Source organism: Coturnix japonica, chromosome 1 (genome assembly GCF_054131305.1).
Source record: "Coturnix japonica strain WE chromosome 1, WE-NBRP24, whole genome shotgun sequence".
NCBI classification, from domain to species: domain Eukaryota; kingdom Metazoa; phylum Chordata; class Aves; order Galliformes; family Phasianidae; genus Coturnix; species Coturnix japonica.
In genome coordinates, this window is record NC_140663.1 from 55,029,042 (window position 1) to 55,049,212 (window position 20,171).

The 20,171-nt window shown below is 43.8% G+C and overlaps 1 protein-coding gene across 1 annotated transcript in view; it reads right to left on the reverse strand.

The window, feature by feature from the left end:
* Positions 1 to 543: 543 nt before the first annotated feature.
* TMTC1 (transmembrane O-mannosyltransferase targeting cadherins 1) overlaps positions 544 to 20,171 on the reverse strand; it is a 138,931-nt gene continuing 119,303 nt past the window's right edge. Inside the window, exons 13-20 of the mRNA XM_015865935.2 lie at positions 17,523 to 17,631; positions 11,994 to 12,096; positions 8,894 to 9,029; positions 8,115 to 8,259; positions 7,673 to 7,810; positions 7,347 to 7,469; positions 6,410 to 6,487; positions 544 to 5,665 (exon numbers count right to left, since the gene is read on the reverse strand). Coding sequence (XP_015721421.2) covers positions 5,525 to 5,665; positions 6,410 to 6,487; positions 7,347 to 7,469; positions 7,673 to 7,810; positions 8,115 to 8,259; positions 8,894 to 9,029; positions 11,994 to 12,096; positions 17,523 to 17,631 — 973 coding nt within the window. The 3' untranslated portion in view covers positions 544 to 5,524. The remainder of the gene's footprint in view (positions 5,666 to 6,409; positions 6,488 to 7,346; positions 7,470 to 7,672; positions 7,811 to 8,114; positions 8,260 to 8,893; positions 9,030 to 11,993; positions 12,097 to 17,522; positions 17,632 to 20,171) is intronic.

Consider the following 20,171-nt stretch of genomic DNA (forward strand, 5'->3'; position numbering starts at 1 on the left):
GGCTTGTTTTCAGGGCTTTTGTTTTTCTTCCAGGTCCATTTCCAGTAATGCCATTTATCACCATCGTATATCTCCTGAGAGAACTCCAGCCCCAGGGGAACACAGGGGAGTACCTGGGGACATCCTCCAGGGAGAAGGGAATAAGAACAAAGTGAGTTTCTTCTTCCTTTCTGTTTCTTCTCTTCACATCCTGCACGTCTTGTTTCATACCTTTCTGACAGATGCGTAAAGACTGACATGAAGAGCCTATGTTAGCATAATGTGTCCAAACCACTAAGACAATGCATAAACACCAGCCCTCAGCTTTTCCCATGTTCGAGTTCCAAAAAAATGCCTGCTGAAGTATTTTTATATGGCCAAAAGCACACATATGTGCTGCAAAGCTGCTCCTCTGTGAGCAATCGGTTTGACTCCTTGGGCAGTAAAATGGAAAGCAACTGGAATAAGAAACAGACACCTTTCCACCTCCAGGAGAACTTACCCGTGGCTGCTCCTAAGGAACAGGCTGACCTCACGGCCAACAGAACAAAGCCAGGCACACCATTCGCTTTTCTTACTTTTTATATAAAATAGACATTTACATACATTTTCTTTCGCAAAGAAATTCGAGCATAACTCCTGTATGTGAAATCTAGCTGTACGTCCACAGCGAGAAAAACAAAGACTTGCAAATTCCTGTACCACTGACATACGTCCTGCTGTTGAGAGTGAATTTATGTGTAAAAAGACTTCTAATCCATGGGCTGTTCTCTTGTTTTCTTTCGAAAAGATACGCATAACTGATCTTAAAAAAAAATCAGATACAGCAATAAGAACCATATGAACAACAGCCAACGCAAACAACTCCCACACAGAGGAACACACAGCGGGTGTGACATCCACTTTGGGCAGAGATTTCTACAGAGATACGGTTGTAGAAGCCGTAATAGTTACATAGGACATCACCACGGGTATCTTCCAGAAGAAAAACTTCAGCAAGTCAGTACGAACATGGCAGTGAACTTCTGCACAAAGTTAGCAAGATTATCTGAAGCAACTTTGCCACAATGAAACACAAGCAAATGCCAAGCTCTATTTTTTTTTTTCCATTGCTGCTGGGTTTAAAATGTATGTGAAAGCAAAATGGTAAGCTCTGAAATTGCTGCAAGAGAGTGAAGGTTGGGGAGAAAAAGCCTCAAAGGGCTCAGTTTTTCCAAAGATTGTAAATAAGCTCATACATGAATAACAGCATCCCAGTACTTGGTCAATTCAATGCACATATTCTTTTTGGAGACTTAAGCACCAGTTTGGAGGGTAAACAGGGCCAAAAAAAAAAACAACCAAACAATTATATTGCAAAAGGCCTAATCATTAAAATTTAAATGACCATTATCTTCCTTCACCAAACACTGTACACCACCTCTGGCTTGCTTCCATAACTGCTAAGAAGCTTGAGATAGCTTAAGGTGTGTCCAGTTAGGCTCTTTACTTTGAATTATTCAACTTTGACTTCTTTACACCCACATGCCTGCTTGCATACACACACCCTCCATCCTCACTGAGACATCTGGAACAAAGGCTATTCTCACTGCTGCATTCACTTACTGTTGGGCCAAAATAAGTTGCCTGTGCATTTTGAGGGAAGTCAAGTCCAAGTAATCTATAAGAGAGAGAAAATATCCCCTCCATTGCATCATTTGTCCTGAGGGATGGAAAAGGGATGGAAGCAAGGAATGTTGGACCTTAAATAAGCAATAAAGTAAAACAAAATCCATCAGCTGAAAACGTTATTCATGGGGAAAGGAAAAAGCAACACAATTATGTTTTCCATTTAGGATTAAAATGCACAGTGAGTGTTAGACAGGAGCCGTCTCACCCTCTTTGAGTTAATTCTTCGCTTTAATATTGGTGAGCATTGAGGTTTAGCCAATGCAACTGACACAAAGAACAAACTCCCCTCCACTACGATAAGCTTCAGCCATTTATTAATTTGTAATCTCTGCTAACCATGCTGAGCGGCACAGTTGGCAGAAAACAGTGTATTTATAATTCATTATTTTATGAGCCATGCAGAGCTAGAAGACGAGGACATTTCCTATGATTAATTTGGATTATACCCAGTTTATCACAAAATAAGTTGTTCTATTTATCTTTTACAATCGTATCCTCTTTTGGTGGAGGTTACCCATTTTGTATTATATTCCATTGCTCTTCTTCACCTGCAATAAATCTTTTACAAGATTAACATCCTGAATAAACACAGCATTTTAGCAATCGAGGAGCCAATGAGACAGGGAGTCAGCTCAAAACTTTGCGAGCGTTTAACTGCTTTGGTAGCTCATGGCCTGAATCACTCTCCAGATACTCTGCCAACTCGCAGACCATCATCCTGCATAGATGGTGTATAAAGTGCTGCTTTGGGAATCTGGGGGTCATTAACCACCCTTCTCCTCTCAGTAACTACCATAAACACAGACTTTTGTCACAGAAACATAACCAGTTCAGCTGGGATTATTCTACATGAATGTGTTATAACATATTCCTCTTTCAGGAGATAGGATGAACATACAGCACGCCTTCCAGCCAACCTGCCTCCCTCACTGGAAGGAGAGTCTCATCTTCCTAGGTTATTCTACAAGGAAGACAGCATTACCAAAATGGTAATCCTTTTCCATAATCTGGGAGGGGGCAGCCAAAGCTTTATTGTACTTACATATGTACCAGCTTTAGGAGGCCAAGATGGCTTTGATTGGGTTCTAGGAGAACAAGACATTTGTTCCAGGTAACCCAAGAGAGACAAACAAAGTCTTAAACTGAAGTTATAAACACAAAACCAAATCATCCCCCCCCCCCCCCCCCCCACAAAGCACTGTTATAAAAAATACAACTTCTTTTTTATTTGAAAAAATATGTTTAATTGGCCACAATTTAAAGCAACACTATTGTGCGGCTTGTAGAATATATAGTATTTATTTAATATATCTTTATAAGACAAACTTTATAGATGATATGCATCTCCCCTGGCCCATTCCCTGCTTCACTGGGTGTCAGAGCACTCTGCATATGGCTCCTAGCAGGGTCTCTGCACAGCACCGTGTCAGGGTCTGCACCAGACACATCCCTGCTGGCCCCAACCATGCTGCTGCCCAGCAGCACAGCAGGCAGCCAGCCCTCTGGAGAACATGTCTGGAGAAAGGCAGGACATTTTACCTGACCACGATGAGAAGAACCTGTGGTTCTTGGCTAGGCCCTGGCTATTTTTCCCTGCTGCTCAGTATGGTCAGGTTACCTCTGAATATCTTGGTTATGAACCCTCTACAGCTTTGCTATGCATTGTGGAGACCAATAGCTCTTCTCATAGGCCATCTGTGTGCTGGTTTCCCCACTCAGTATCCCACAGGATTCCGCTGGTAGGACCCCTGGCAGTGCCTGGGCTGTGCAAAGCTACTCCGTGCATGGCATCAAGTGCAGCACTGGCCCTGGGAACTTGCAGAAACGTTAGGTCAGTAAGTCTATGGCTATAAAAGTTGTGCAACCAGACAAGAGCTGCTGCTGATCCATCCCCAAGCCCCCAAATCCACTTTCACCCCTAAAGGCAAGGAGGCTGGAAGAAAGAGTGAAAATCCACCAGGGAGAGGCTTGCCCTTGCTCCCTAAGGAGCTGGCCTATGCCCAACTGCAAGCAACGGCTGATCTCCTTGGACTTGGCCCTTAATGGGGTGCAGGGCCTGGCACCTCACAACTCCGGCCTCTCCATGGCTCTTGCTGCTCCCCAGGCTATAGCAGAGATGTCTCTGCTGGCCTGGATTCTCTCTCAGCACCAAATGAGGCTGCTTCACATCAATAACTTGACCAACAGCAGCAGCAAGACACAAAGTGTTGTAGACGAAGCCAGTGAAGTCAGCACAGGGCTGTCAGGGCCACCACTAAGTAAACCTGGGCAACATGTGGGTCACTCCCACACAGGCTCTTCCTGACAAGACATGCATGAATGCCAAACCTAAGGCTGCTCTTCTGCAGGGACTGGGCACAAGCGAGCCTCAATACATGTTTTAGGGCAGCTTTCTGAAGCAAGAAGAACGAATTGGTGACCTACCCTGATGTCTAAACACAAAGGCAGGACCACCAAGCACTACACCACCAACCATCCATTCTTTCTCTAAACTGGTACAAACAGAATGAGCAGCAGTGCTGTTACTGTGATGAAGTTTGGCCCAATGTGCTCCACAGCCATTTACTTTAGAATTCTCACCAGGGGGAATTATTTAAGCACACTTCAGTGGTGCTGCATTTTTCTAACTTCAGGCAGTACAAGTGACAAAGCCCAGCCACGTGGCCAGCCGTGAATGACACTGCCCAATTCATATAAAGCAGAGAAAATATATTAATCATTTGATTATAAGTTAAATAAATAAAGCTCAAAAATAAAAGCCCCAATTCTGAAGAGAATTTGTTTTCCTATTTAAAAATAGAGATTTATGACTGATTAGCTATAGCTTATTTTCTGCATCTCTTAGGGGACGGGGTGAGAACACTTTGACAAAGTGTTTTGTCAGTGATATCACCATGACAAATGGGCTTTGTCCCTGCACACCCATAAAAAGCCTCCTTAGTACCTTCCTGGCCTGCCAAATCTTCCCTAATCATTCTGTGGCTTTACTTTACCTCCTACACCAATCAGTTTTATTGTTTTTGTTTTGTTGGGGTTTTGTTTTGTTTTGTTTTTTGCTTTTTAACTGGGGACTGGACAGGAAGACAAGTAATCCTAGAGTTTCTCAATGCCTTTGAATACTTCCATTTTTGCAGAGTAGTACTCATTTGGCCTGCAGGGAGAGAGCAAAGAGTAAAGCTATATGGTATTTGACAATACTGACATCATGTACCCAAATTATTATAAAATGACGATCGTATGCATAAAACATTCAGCTGAGGTTTTTCCTCTAAGGGTCATTTATCCCACTTGTTCAATTGTCCTTCCAGGGCAGTATTCAGATACTGCTTTCCCTCTCTTTAGAATCATCTTCGAGTCACGTTTAGAGCTGTATGAGTGGCCACCATTTCCTCACCATCAACCCCTTGAAACCTTTTTATGTGACCTATAGGACCATTCTTCCTGGCTTAGATGGATCTAGCGGCACTTGCAACAAAGCTCATCAGTGGTACTGTCTGTGGACAAGGTAAGCCTGTGTTGAGTAACAGGAGGTGCTACTTCACCCCTGCTTCAATAAATGAGTGCTTTGTCTCCATGGCTTCCCCGGTGATAACCATGATATTGGAGTTATATGTCTCACCACTCACAGTGTGATTAAAATGGGTTCAGCCTAAACATAAATCTTGATTAAAGGAAGGTTTTAATTCGTTCTCCAGCATGTCCCACAGGAGCTGAGTGCCTCCTGTTATTTGATCAAATGTAAGCATGCATTCAAAAATTGCCTTCCGTAACTCTGAGTCCTGCCAAAATTCCTTCAGTGTCACTTTGAGCAATGGGCTTCTACCACATTCTTCTCCAAGAAGTGTGAGTTCCTTTCCACTGCTGAGACTGAATGCTATGTCTGATCTTTCTCCTGGACTTCCTGAAACCGTTTCTCCAAGCGATCGAGCTTGGCCAGATTCTCTTTCAGCAACTTGCTGTTTGGTACCAGCTGCAAAGCTTTCTCATAGTAGCCACGGGCAGTGATGTAGTTTCCCTGCAAAGAAAATGAGTGATAAATTGCATTTGTATTCCCTAGCATAGGAAGTTCACTGCTTGGGAAAAGTGAAGACTGTAATACAAAGGGAAAAGTGTTTATAAAACTTGATATTATTATGTAGCTAGAATATTTCATCGTGAAACGGATCACTGAGTGCTGTTAGCCTAAATTCAAACTAACACACATGGCAAAATGTGGACATTTTTCCATTATATTGTACCAGAAGAGTTAACTTTACTTGGAGACAGAATACCCAGAGGATGTCACACAATGTGAATCCGTAAGGCCCAAATCATAATTATATGCTAAAGTATTCACAAAGATAAGAAAGCCGGCTGCCTATTTCCATAATTTCATGTCAGTATTCTGCATTAGACATCTTTATTAAATTTATTAGGTAGAAGGGAATTTTGGAAGTTGTCTCACCGTGAAATTTTTCTAAGGTAGGTCAATAATTCGGGCACAAAAACTTTAGAGATGGGCAGATTGATCCTTTCAGCCTGTCCTCTTAAAAATATGGGTTTTATGTTAAATATTTCTAAGCAACCTGGTTGGGAAAATCTAGCTGGGGTTGTATAGACTTTCCAGGTGTTTTTTTTTGGATAAAATATGTCAAGGATGCTTGCTGGTCCATACTGCCCATAGACGTGCAGCTATTGGCAATATGAAGCAAGTTTAGCTCTCTGTCCTGAGTAGTCCTCCCTGCAGCTGACAGCTTAAGGAAAAGCAAAATTAACATACCTTGATGTGCTCAATGCCTCCCATATTCATCCAGGCCTGAGCTTGGTCAGAGTTGAGCTCCACAGCCCGTTTATAGTTCTACATAAACACAAAACATTTTTAGGTTAGGAGTCTAGATGTTCAAACAAAAGCAGCAATGGAACAACACACACACAGATGAAGCGTGCACTCCCTCTGCAAGGCTTTAATTCGGAGCTGGCTGCAGACTATGGTAGAGCCACCTGCACACGAGTACCGCAAGGACCTGAGAGCAGCTCTATTCCTCCCCATTGCTTCTGCCACTGAACTCTGGACAAGCAAAAAGGACTTTGTGGAGTCAGTCAAACAGCTGTTTTTACTGTTTCATAATAGAAAAGGATTCAAACCAGGATTACATGTCTCCGGGGATTCTGAGAATAGTCCGATCTGTCCTAGTAACATAATTTTCTGTGCTATTATTCAGCATTAACATAATTTCTGAGCTGTCAAGCCTTCTGTTCCACAGGATAAGCCAGTCTATCAGCTATTAGTTAATGAGGTGAGATATAACAACACTGTGAGCTCCCACAGGTCCCTGAGCTTTCAGCTGAGTCACCTGGAGTTGCCACTGCCAGCGAGAGGGGCTGGGGCAGGATGGACCAGGGGTCTGGTCAGTGCCTGAGCTCCACCATGGTCCCACCATGACTCAGTAATTAACCTCTTAGGGCAAGGAGCTGTATTTTCAAACTGGAATAAAAAAGATGGATGTGAAGAGTTGAAAGCAGCCCCCCCATTGAGGAGAAAAGTAGCAACCAACTAGAGAAGCTGACTGCTCCATATCTTTAGCTGTACTTACTGATGAACTGATAAACACCCAAAGCCAGCAGCCAAGGTATGTGCATCATGGAGTATTAGACACAAAGAGTTAACTCTGTATTTTAACCTATACAACAGTACAGGGGGCTTAGAACAGTCATACCTCAAAAGCCTCATCAAGGAGATTCTGTTCTCTCAACTGGTTTCCCTTAGTGAAGAAGAGCTCTGATATGATTTTTTGATCCTTTGGTTTTAGCTGAAGAGCTTTATCTATAGCTTCAAGTGCCTGTGAAAAAGCAAGAGGACAGTGAATCACTGTATTCTGTGCCCTTTCCTTTTCACGGTCCCACCATTACTAAGGCCTCTTACATGCTGCACAGTGAAAAAAAATTGGATCTCCTGAGTGTGTGCTATGGGACATGACATCTCTGGAGAGACAGAATTCTATATGTGAGCCCTCTAGACAAGGGTATCTCGCAACCATGGTACCTTAGCATAGTGCTCCTGCTTGCTGTAGATGGCTGACAGAAGGCGGTAGCACTCCAGACACTCCACATCTTCATCAAGTATATGGTTTGTCATCTTCTCTGCTTCCTTCGTCCGCCCCATCATTGCTAACACCTGGGCCTATAGAGCCACATTAAGAAAAGTCATGATTTTAAAAGCTCAGCTCTCTAATATATAGTGTTGGTGCTAGGCTCAGTGAGGAAGGGGTTGGTGTTAAGAAACAGCACCTCAAGGAAGGGTAGAAGGGCCACACAGAGCCAGGAAAGGTAGTGGCTGAGACACATGTTCTGAGGTTGACAGGAGATGAGGAGGAAACAAAAAGAGTGGAAGAGATGGTCACTGGATGGCTGGCATGGAGGTAGCACCAAGCTCTGAGCCTGCTCTACAGGTGGCCTTGGCTTGGCCATGCTCATCCCAAACTCACCAGAGCCAGTCGGGTCTCTTTGTTTGAAGGCTGCAGTGACGCTGCTTCTCTGTAAACTTGCAAAGCTTCTTCGTATCGCCCTGTGTTGTAGTACAGAGCCCCCAGTGGGGACAGGATTTCAGCTTTTCGGGATACCTTCAGTGCCCTGGAATTTGGGAAGAAGAGATATTTCCAGGTGATGTGGGAAACAAAGCAGAAGAGTGAGCTGTGGCTTGCACTAAGATCGAGCAGTAGAGCCCCACACTCTGCACAGCATTCTCTTCCCACCATGGGAAGCATGATTTTAATGTCATAGGGGGATATAAGTGTGCCCACAGCAGCAATCTCTCTAGCTACCCAAGAGGGAGAGACTAAATCCAAAGCGCATGTGAACATACAGCAGGGGCTGGTATGGCTGTTAGGGGCAGGGAGTGTGAGCACAGGTTGGGATGCCAAAAAGGAGGTGGTGCTATGCAGGAGTTATAGCTGTCACTGGCACATCACTCACACAGCAACTCTCAGGACAGTAGAAATAGCACTAAAAACCTGCTCAAGCCACTGAAAACACCTCTGAAGTTGTTAGAGCATCCCTCACCCAAAGGCAGCAGTGTGCTCAGCCTGGAGGCCTCCGTCAGCACTGTCTGGCCAAGCACTCACAAAAAATAGCCAAATAAATCTGATTTTGAATGGACGGAGAATCCAAGCATACACTGACAGTTTCAAGTATCACAGGCATTTCAGCAGAAATGAGCCATATGGAAGGACAAGGGAAACCTTCTCCTCCCACTTCAGTTCCTTACCGCTTGTACCATGCCTCAGCCTCTTTGTTCTGACCCAGGGAGCGGTGAAGCCTGCCCAGGTTGACCATGGCAACGTGGTGTGTAGGGCTCAGGTGGATGGCCTGTCTGTAGTGGGACACTGCTCTCTCGGGAGCCCCTGGAGAAGAAAATACTTTTATACCAGTGCCTCAGCCCATCCTATCCCACTGGGAGAGATGTAACCCCTATGCATGTCCCACCTCCCATGAGAGCGCCCTCCTACCCTAACCCACTGGCTCTGAGAGAGCAGTCCACAGAGGCATGGAGAACAAGCCATCAGCGTTCCTTGCAGCCACACCACTGCAAATCATTTCAGCCATTTCAAAACAGGGACTATTCCCTATCACCCTTTAGCATTCATCCTGTTCAGTCTTTGCATGTTGTGCATGGGAGTAGCTGCCAGTATCTCATTCTCAGCTCTGTGCAATAAACCCAATCCTGCAGGTGTCTGGATGCCAACTCTGGTGCACATCGTCACTGTCTCTGTGCTTCAGTGCCATTGGGTGGCACTGCTTCACTGTGAGAAACACTCTACCTGGGAAAGGTCCTGCGGGCCATGACATCATCACCACCACAATACAAGACTGCGCAAACGCCTCCAAAAGCTCAACATAATTCACCAGTGTCCTATATTTTTAGGAAATTCCAATGCTCAATTTGAATGGAAGAAAGGTGCCACACCACTCATTCATCAACTTCAGTGCTATTTCTTGTAGTACACTTTTATTTGTTTAAACAGTGTCTGTCCTCAAGAGGGACCGTGCAGTGCAGAACCCATTAACCAGCTACTGAAGAAATGAATGGGGCACAGTAAAAAATCCCAATATTTCAATAATGCAAATGTTGTAAATTGAGCTACAGTGTGGGTTTAATTGCTTTGCATAGTCTAGAAAAGCTAGTCTGGTGGTGAAAGCTGATACTCACAGATCTGTGTCTGTCAGCAAAGCATTAGACTGCATGTACTTCCAACCCACTTTCTTTTTATGCTTTAATGAAATATACAAAAACAAAAGAAGCGTTGTTACTTTTGTACATTAACTATAGGATAGACTTTATACGAGGCCCAAAACAATTCCTCCTCGTTCAAAGCTGTTCAGGCAAGCCAAGTGGTTGGACATCCCTGCGTTACAGTATTGGCATTTTTAAGCCAAATCACTTCAAAATGATTTAATTCAATTTCTAGCTGGAAAACAGATCTTGAAACAGCCTGCGTGTGTTCGAGTGCTGAACATATGCTGCTGTGGGAATTTTATTTTCACAGCTTACCAGACAAAGTTTGGTTTTCTTGAGATTATCTATGCAACATAAAAGTACCATTAACACTCCTCGGTTATTTCCTCTGTAGGAGATTGGGAGAAGTCTATCGGGAGATTTAGAAGCACTTAAGATTCATCAAAAATCAACTGCTTATCTTTCAGGGTAGGATTTCTTAAAGCATCCAGCAGCAGTCTCACTCTGCTTCCACCGCTGAGGAGATGGAGGTTTGTGAAAACCACAACTACAGAACAGGCCAGGAAGCAGCTGGGAGAGCACCCAAGTCCTTAAGGTCAGACAAATGCCTGTCCCGTTCAAAGCAAATAGCTACAGAAATCACTGAGGGAGACATACTGAGCATCCCTACTCACTGCAATCACCTAGTGATATCATATATATCTCCAGTGTGGACACTTGCTGGAGATCCTTGCACAAAACCTGCAGGTTCCCAGCGTGGCGCATCTCACTCTCTCATTCTCCATTGCCCACTGAGGAGGAACACAGGCTGAGTCCCTCACAGCTCCTTCATGATTTACCATCTCTCCAGGGAGGTTATTTACATGTCAGGATTTCAGTTTTGAAATTCAGTGTTTTGTTTTGTTTTGTTTTCCTATTGTTTGTGTGTAGGGAAATGTAGTAATAAAACAGGAAAAGTTAGTTTGGACTTTGGCAGAACACCCAAGTGCAAAAAAGAAAGAGTGCTGCACTGCATCTGAACCAAATCTTTTGGCAGGAATAGGGCCATTCAATCTGGGTCATGAAAGAGAGAGGAGTACAATGCTGGAGTTTTTATTATTTGCAAGTTTGAAGTTTGCCAGTGCACAGATTCAGGATCTCAATATCTGTCGTTTATGTTACAAGATGTTTTTCAATGACGAATTTTCTTTTTGGCTTCCTATTTATTTCACATTGGTACCACAGGAGAGTGACAGCTGAGTGTCAGCTCATAGGGAGGACAGTCAGGTGCACACCGATGGGCACTGCCCTTTGCCACTGTCATTGCTTCCCAAGCACCACTGGAGCTGGGCACAGTGTGAAAGAGACTGAACCGGGAGCAGCAATACACTGTAAGTCTATGATGCTTTGCCACTGAGTCACAGCTCTGTTCTGGAGAGACTTCAGGGAATAGCCTGGTTTCCACTAGCTCTTTGTCAGCTCAGATTTGGAAGCTTATAAAGCTGTCAGTAAGAGGTGGCAACTGCAGATGCATTTTATGTGGATGCCAGGAAGTGCCTGAGTCCATGGAAGTTGGATGGGAACCAGCAACGCAGAAAAGAAAGGCTTTCTATGCCATTATGGAGCCCCTGAGAAATCAATTCACCCCATAGTATCTTACATTATGTTTTCACAAAGGATTGTGGTTTAAAAGCCATATTTGTTTTTACAGTAGTGGCACTCAACCTTTAGTCAAAGAGCAGCTTTGTCACTAAAGAGCTGCAAGTGCTTCAAAGACTATAACGATCCACTTGTGTGCCTGGGGTTTTAAACTGAGGTTTTACTTGATGCTGCCTGCTATCCCAGAGAAATGGCAGGATTGTTAGGGTGCTTCCCAGCTTGAACTGAAGAGAGCAAACGCCTGTGCAAAGATGGTGAGAAACAGTGGAGGAAACATGCAGGCTGAATGCCTTTGCTGCACACTGAGTACGCTGACTACACATTTCAGTACACTGCCAGCTCAACAGAGCAGGGATATTTATTTCTAAGCTACAGTGGAGACACAGCTACAACTCTGCAAGCTTTCAAAACTTTTTTAGAAATACAGCACTGAAAAAAACATGTCAAAGCAAATAAACCCAAGAGAGAAAATCCTTTGTTTCATCTCACTTACCGGTATCAACCAAGAAAACACCATAGTTGTTGTGCAGATCGGAGCTCTCTGGACAATTCTCTATGCCAGCCTTGTAGACCTCCTCAGCTTCCTTCAGCCGTTCCTTGAAACAGGATCAATGAATCACAGGATCATTAAGATTGGAAAAAAACAGTGAGATCATCCAGTCAAATCATCACCCCATCCCCGCCATACCCACTGACCACGTCCCTTGGAGCCACATCCACATGGCTCTGGAACACCTCCAGGGTCTGTGACTCCCCCACATCCCTGGGCAGCCTGTGCAATGCAGCACCACTCTTTCTGAGAAGAATTTGTTTCAAAGGAAAAGGAGATTGTGGCAGTGCCCATGTTAGCACCACCAGTGCACTCGCCTTGCCACACAGGGAGCTCAGGCACCAGCCCTCCCCCTTTAAGCCCCTTAACAGGGGACCACGGCCCCTGGCTTCTGAGCAGCCAACATTTCAACCTGTGACAAAGACATAATATATCTGCACTCTGGTATGCCAGAGCAATCCTAACAGCTTTTCCCCCATGCATTCACAACTGGAGCTACCTGTGAAAGAAAAACATCAGCTGGAAAAGGTTGGGCAGTTTGTGTGCAACGTCAGTGAGCCTCAGCAAGCATGCACCCAGCTGGGAAATGCATAGCGACAGGGGTCATGTTGGTTCTGTTACCAATCTGTCATTTGGGAGCTGATATGTTTTAATTTATTTGTTTAATGAGCATCTTGCTGGCTAACTTTCCCCCTCAGGAGCTCTGCTCTTCATTCCCTGAGCAGCAGGGAAAATACAAGGAATGAAAGCTCAGTGTGCATGACAGCTGAAGGATGGGGAGCTTGCACAAGGCAATGAGGGAAGCAGGAGGAGGACTGGGGGTGATGGAAGAGTGGGGAAAACCTGACAGATTCAGATGAAAAACAGGTGTTGTCAGTGTGTGAGATGCACCTCCCTGGGACTGATAGGACGTGCTACTGATGGTTCTCCAATGGGCTGAGCTCTTACATTTTGCATAGATTTCAAGGAGGTTTGTAGGTGCAGAGCATTTCTGAAAAATGCACATATTTCCTTTGGGAACACCCCACCTATGGAAGTGTCCCACTGGCTGTGACCTGTCTAGCTTGAGCTATAATAGCTTGAGCTATAAGCAGCAGGTCCTGAAACAAAAACAAGGCATCTAGTTTGGATCAAATAGCAACTTAATAAGGTTTCCATTTCCCTCCAGCCACACCGTACGTGCCAGCTGCCCACATGCTCACTAGCACCACTTATTAAGGCTTTCCTCCCACCTAAGCTCAAAGTTTTGCTGTTGAGTATACTTACAGCAGGAAGGTTGTTCACAGTGGAAAACAGCAGTGTGGAGGGGTGCCAGGTAAACCTCCTGAGTCAAAGGTGGGTTTTCTGTGTTTTGTTTTGTTTTTTTCAGTTTTTCTGCTTCTATGGAGCAGCCCTATGGCAACAAATCCCACAACCTCCTAATGAAGCTCCCAGGCAAAATCAACCATCCAGGGCCCTTTAAGGAAAGACTGGCAACACCACAGCAGATGTCATGCTGAGGAGTTGAAATGAGGTTGGTCCATTCACTCCATGTCCCACCAATGCTCTCTGTGACCAGGACCCAATAACCTGGTGTCAAGAAGACAGTGTCTCCTTGGCTCTACGTCCAGCTGTCAAGGCAGGCCCTGAAAAAGTATTGGTTTGGGGATTCTGGGCCACTTCTTTGTGTGAAGCAGAACTGGTTTTGCTGTTCAGTCCAGCTGTGAACTCTCCTCCAGTGCTACAAATCCCAGAGCGTACCACGCTTCCCCTGGATTTAAAGGGTAAACCTGAGAGCAGTACTGGGTCTGTGGCTGTTTAAATGCACAGACTCCTTTCTCACCTCCTATTTCAGAACTGGAAAGCTGGAATTAATAGCACTGGAAGACTATGGCTTGATGAAAGTAAATGGTTTGCCATGGTTAAGTGCTTTCACATTTACATGATGAAGGTCAGCCAGCAGAAAGATAGGGTGGGATGAAACACAGAAACATCTTTAGAAAGTGCTTAAGTTTGGACATCGTGGACATATTTATGTGAATTTGATGTCATTAACCTGCAGGGTCAGGAAAAGTGAAGCAACCATCAGAACTGACTGAAATGAACAGTAACTTCTTGAGAAAGCGTGTGTGTCAGATGGGCACTAACGAGTACATTTTGAAGTTTTTCTGTATTCATTTCTTTTCCTCTAATTTTAATTTGCAGCAGAGGGATGTGGCTTTGTATGCTTGGATGTCAGTTTTCTTTGTATTATTTACTGACCATGTGAAGCAAGACAGGCCTAGGCTAATCTAGATTAGCAGCAGCATCCCATGTCGAAGCATTCCCACTCCCTGATTCTAAGCACTTTTAGCATTTTTGTCACGGTTGCATTGCACATGCATTTGTACAACGCTTTTTTGGCATCTAACATCCTGACCCCGAGTGCCTCAGGCTCAGCGCAGAGTCTGGAATGATTTCCCTAACAAAGCGTTCGTATTGAGAGCAGTCAGAAGTGGGGAAGGGTGGGCCCATCTCTTTCTGCCAGAGCTTTCCCCCTCACAGCCGCTCCTCTTCTGAGGAGAAATGCTCCAAGTTCATCAAGGCTTGATTCTCATTAACACTTAATAACGCCACTTCCCGGTCCTTCATGAAACATTCATCAAGCTCACAAAATTCAGAAGACAGGCTTAAAAATGTATGAGATTTTTATGATATTAGAAAAATTATGCACATAAGGATCTCTCAGTTAAACTGCAGGGTTTTTACGTCTGCTTTTCTGTTGCTTTTTCTCCTTATGATTTTCAGCGTGGATATGTCTGAGCAGGCTGTCTTCTGAAACTAAGTGGGTTAAAAAGTTTCTTTTTCTTAGTGTAGGCTGATATACTTCCAAAAAAGAAAGAAAAAATAAAATAAAATAAAATAAAATAAAATAAAATAAAATAAAATAAAATAAAATAAAATAAAATACTAGGAAACTCTTGGATTCAGAAACTAGAGACTGAAAACCATCAAGTAGTATGAGATGACTGATAAAACTAAAAGAGCTGGAAAGAAGGCATTCATAGAATTATCAAACAGCTTGGGCTGGAAGAGACTTTAAAGCCCACCCAGCCCCAACCCCCTGCCATGGGCAGGGCTGTCACCCAGCAGCTCAGCTGCCCAGGGCCCCATCCAACCTGGCCCTGAGTGCCTCCAGGGATGGAGCACCCACAGCTTCTCTGAGCAGCTGTGCCAGCACCTCACCACCCTTTGCGTACAGTGTAGCTCCATTGGTTCAGAGTTAATGCAGGGGAACCACTGTTATGTGGCCATGACAATGGCAAACAGAGATGTTCGATTTCTGATATTAGTACCACTGAAATGATTGGGGAAAGCAGCAATACGTTGTGAGTTATGCTATCAAGCAGAGAGCAGTAGTAGGAGCATGCATTTATAAAAGGTACAAACAAGACCCATTTCTATACAGTGTGAAGGTGTTTTTTGTTTGTTTTTTTCAGGTAGGTTCTGACTTCTGAATCAACCAGCAAGGAGAGAAGAGGGTAAACATGCCACATAGCATGCAAATGGTGCTGGAGACTTTTCTCTTGCAGTATTTTTTACAGTTCCAATACTGTTTTACTGCATCACTTCTACTGGTTTTTCCTTTTTCTCAGCCTTAACACAAAGCTGAAGGAGCAGAAGCTGGTCACAGAAGTGATTGCTTCATGAGTGTTACTTAAATGTGCAGCATTTTGCCTTTCAGCCCATCTCTCAAACATTCAAGGTAGGACCCCTGCCAAGGTCACTTGGATGGGTGTGTAAGGAAGGAGGTGCTCAATCAGGCAGTCATCAGCTGTGGCTGAACATGAGAATGTGTTAAAAGCCTGCAGGAAGTTGTTATTTTCTGAAGAAACTACAAACTATCTTTTCTTCCTTAGCAATTACTCAAGTCACAGGAGGATGAACGATCTATACATAAAAACAGATGAATTATTGCAGGCCTTGCTAATGACATTTCCTTTGGGCAAAAGACCTCAGGGCTCTATAGTGGTTTTATTGCTCTGTTGACCTTATGGCTGATGGTTCTAATTAATAAATTCAATTAATATTAAAACCAGGTATTACTGCAGACAACTCATTTCCTATACTTGCAGGAGACTCCTCATTGAGGGGCTCGTTCAGAGCAGAGTTCCCATTCAACACGGTTCTTCTTTCAATTCATCTACTATATTTCTAGATTCCTGCAGCTGATGCCGGTAATATTCAAACACTTGAAAGACATTTAAAAGGGAAAATAAAATAGCATGTCTTTAAGTAACCCATATATATCAGAGATGAATTTTGCAGAGTATCTACATCATTAAAGAAGCCAAAGCCACAGATCTGCTGAAATTTATCCACTTGCAGACAGAAGATTTAATTAACCAGACTAATGGAAAATAGTGAAAGATGGCATGCCATTGCTGTGTCTGTATTTGCATTTCGGCAAGCTTTTATTTAGAAAGCTTTAGCATCCAACGCTATAGAACGGTACAATCTCAAATTCTGGGGAGAAAAAATCAGTTTTCAAAGCTATGTAGAAGCTTGCTGTTGTTGTGCAAGGACTTTACCACTCATGATTACAGGGCCAGAGTAGGGCCATTGGTTGTGACTGCAGACCATGGGAGCAGTGTTTAAAACACAGCATCCCTAATATGTGCTGCTGCCTGCTTGCAGGAAAGAAGGGCTTGGTGGTTTCAGTGTGGGTACCCACACTTCTTTTTGTGCCTCAATTTCCCCTTTCCTATGTGAAGACAGTATTTCACCTCACCGAGACCCTGAAGAAAGAAATTACCTCACCACAGCAAGCGGTGAGAGCCCTGAGTAATGAGCATGGTGAAAAAGCCCATGAAGAAATGAGTAATCCTGCCTCCAGAGCACAATCTGAGCCCTGTGCAGTAAATAAGGTCTGGGGCACATATTGAACAATGAGGTTAAATCAAATATTGAGCAGCTGCTCATTAAGAGCAACATAAAGCAAGTGAGTTTCTCCACCCACCGTATGTGATCATCTACAGCAGTAATGAAGGGCTGTATCCTGACAGGTTAGATGCAAGGGGCAGAACTGAAAAGTAGAAATTCAGAAATCTTGGTTTTCTAGCTCTGGAGGGCTTTCTTATAAAACCCCAAGGCTACCTCTGTAAGTGTGTGCGAGGGGGGAGTACTCATCTATTGTGCTGTTCGTATTTGAGGTGCAATGGATAAAGACTTGGCTATAAATGTAGGGAGGTGCAGAAAGTGCATGTACTCACAACTTTAACAGTGATTTAGTTCAAAGCCACAACATGTGGGTGTAATTACTCAGTGAGACCGAGTAGCCTCCTATACTGAACAAGTCATCTCTAAAGCAGCAGCCCAGCAGATCTCTCCAGATAGCCCAAGGCTTGTGCACTTTGCTGCACATGTATGAAGTGAGAGCATTTCTACTCTGCGACTGCAGCACTGTTGCATCAGCCCTCAGGAGGAGCAAGAGCCCCAAATGAGGCCTGTTACCTGTTCAGCCAGCAGTGAGGCCAGGCTTGAGTAGGCATCTGCGAAGTCTGGGCCATATTTGATGGAGTCCCTCAGTAAGATTACAGCCTCCTTCTTCTTCCCTTGGGACCTACAGGCCAGGGAGGGAAGGGAGAAAAAAAGAAAGAGAAGCTCTTTAGCGGCAGATCACCCACTGAACAGCTAATTGAAAGAGATGTGAAAGGCTCTGTCTTGTTCTTTTCAGCTAAGTCTAAATAATTCACTTGTGCCTCCTCTCCACAATACACACACCCAGCATCACCAGCCTCATACTTAACCAGTCTGCCCGCCCTGTGAAAGAGGGTCAGCTCTCCGGTCACTGCATACATGCTCAGTTTTGCTTGCTGACACATACTCTTTCCCATAGGTGATGCAGATGGCCCTGATATGACTCCTGTATGTCACTGGAATGGTAGGCATGCCAAGGACAGGAGCACAGACACTGTCTTTTTGAGCTCTGGTGCTCACAAGCCGAGCACGCTGTTTTGAGCTAACCTGGGGTCTTTCTCCCATCCCTGCTGTAAATATGCCTTTCTCTTCCAAAACAGCTACTAAAGGAAGGAAGACTGACATCAGACACGTCTGGAAGGAGCCAGAGAGGAGCAAGTGTTGAGGAAAGAAGCAACACAAGTATCTGTATCACGTTGGCAGTGATGAAGGAACTCATTCTTCATGCCAGAGCAGGAAACGTGCTCATCAGGGCAACTCCTCAACAATTTCAGGGACTTTGTGCTTTTTGCACCCATACATTAATTTCAGCAGCTGGGAACACAGGTTTTAATGAATCTGCTGTTTGGTCTACTCCTTTGATGACTGTTCATACTGAGCATTATACAATGATCTCAGCGAAGACAAAACATCTCCAAAATGGTGAATTCCTCAATATTCCACACTGTGAAGAACAAAGAGAAATTTATTTTGACTATCCTGCAATCAGCACAGGCCACATGCTCTGTTAAGTCACAACCTTTAGATTTGTCAGCTTCTCCAGCCCTGTTGCACTCACAGTATTTCTCCTTTTGGGAAATAAACCAAATTTTGCCTCATCCATCCAATCAGGATCTTTAGATACACAAAGGACAGCAAAAGCATTCCCAGGCATGAGTCCTTGGAAAGTCACTTGCATGCCAGGAGGGGATGCTGACAGGGGTAACAGTGGGTCTGCAGTCAGCTGATGTGATCCCAGTGCCACTGAAGCACCAAGTGACCTGGGAACAGGACATCTGCCAGCAACCTGGACGGAGATACAAAGCATTTTCACTTTCTAAAAACACTGTGGGATCTTTGCAAGTTGCTAGACTGCTGGTGCTGTTATATATCCAGGCTTATAGTTCATTACATTAATGTCTTCAATTACAAGTTTTGGATCTCATTAAATAATTCCTAACCACGTCAATCGTTAGGCTAGAGGACTCTGTTATTCAGATCCTACAGATTACGAGCAGTGAATATTGAGAAATGGTTATGTTAGTGAGCTGGATTATTTTTCCTAGTTACTTTACAGTTACTGCCCTGGAAAAAGGACAACCCTTTCTCAACAAAAATCTAAGGATGTTTTATTATTTGAGCTACAATTTCATCAGTACCACTCTGTATTCCTTCCCTTGGAAAAACGAGATGGTTTCCTGAGCAAACATCTAAGGATGCTTAGCTGGACTGGAACAACATTTTCTTTGTGCTGGGTGTACAAGGAATATGAATAGCAAGGCTTACAAAAAGAAAGAAAGGACCCTGGAACAGAGAAAGTATGTGAACACCTTGCCGCTTGGGGCTTAGATTTCATCTGAGTGACAGGGTCAAGTAACCAGATCTTGTTTATAAGGTGCAAATTTCAGCTGATAATATATGTGGCTTTGCAGAATTTTTCCCTTTTCTAGTTATATAACTATAGGAACATTTTGCCTGTCCATTATGCTAAGTGAAAACAGTCGTGCTACTCTTTTTCTTCTACCAGTGGTGCTCCATATAAATTACACGAATGAATCAAAAACAAATAAAGAACCACTTTTCTCCTGCACTAATTAGAGACCAGCCAGCTTGTCAATTCATAAAACTTTAGAATTCCTTGGCTGGAGTTTCGTGACACATTTTCATAAATCAAAACCAGATGACTGCTTCATAAAGGTATTGATGTTTGGCAAAAATGTAGGAAATGCCAGCTACAGAAATAAAAGGATTAAGTGATCCGCTCAGCAGCAGTAAAAGTTCCCATTAACCACAAGCATGCTCTAGGAATATAGGGCAGTCCTCCTAATTACTCTTTTTTTTTCCTAAATGGCCTTTTCTTCGTTTGATCCAAGAACAATGTTTGTCTCTTGAAAGTGGGGGTAGAGAAGGAAAGATTATGGCATCTTTTTATGTGACAGGCTGAGTTATATTACAAAAAGCAGATTCAATAGTTTCTCAGAGGGCTCAGTCCTGCAAGATACCGACTGCTCTGGCCAAGCACTTAAACACGTACTTAACTTTTATGTATGCAAGCTGAAAATTAATTACTGGCTGAAGTGCTTTCCTGGACAAAGGCCAACATATTCAGCACTTTTCAGAATCATGGCTGTAGTTTTTACAAATCTCATGCAATCTGGGAGAACACCGAGTACTGAGAGAACAGTCCAATACACTGATTTACCA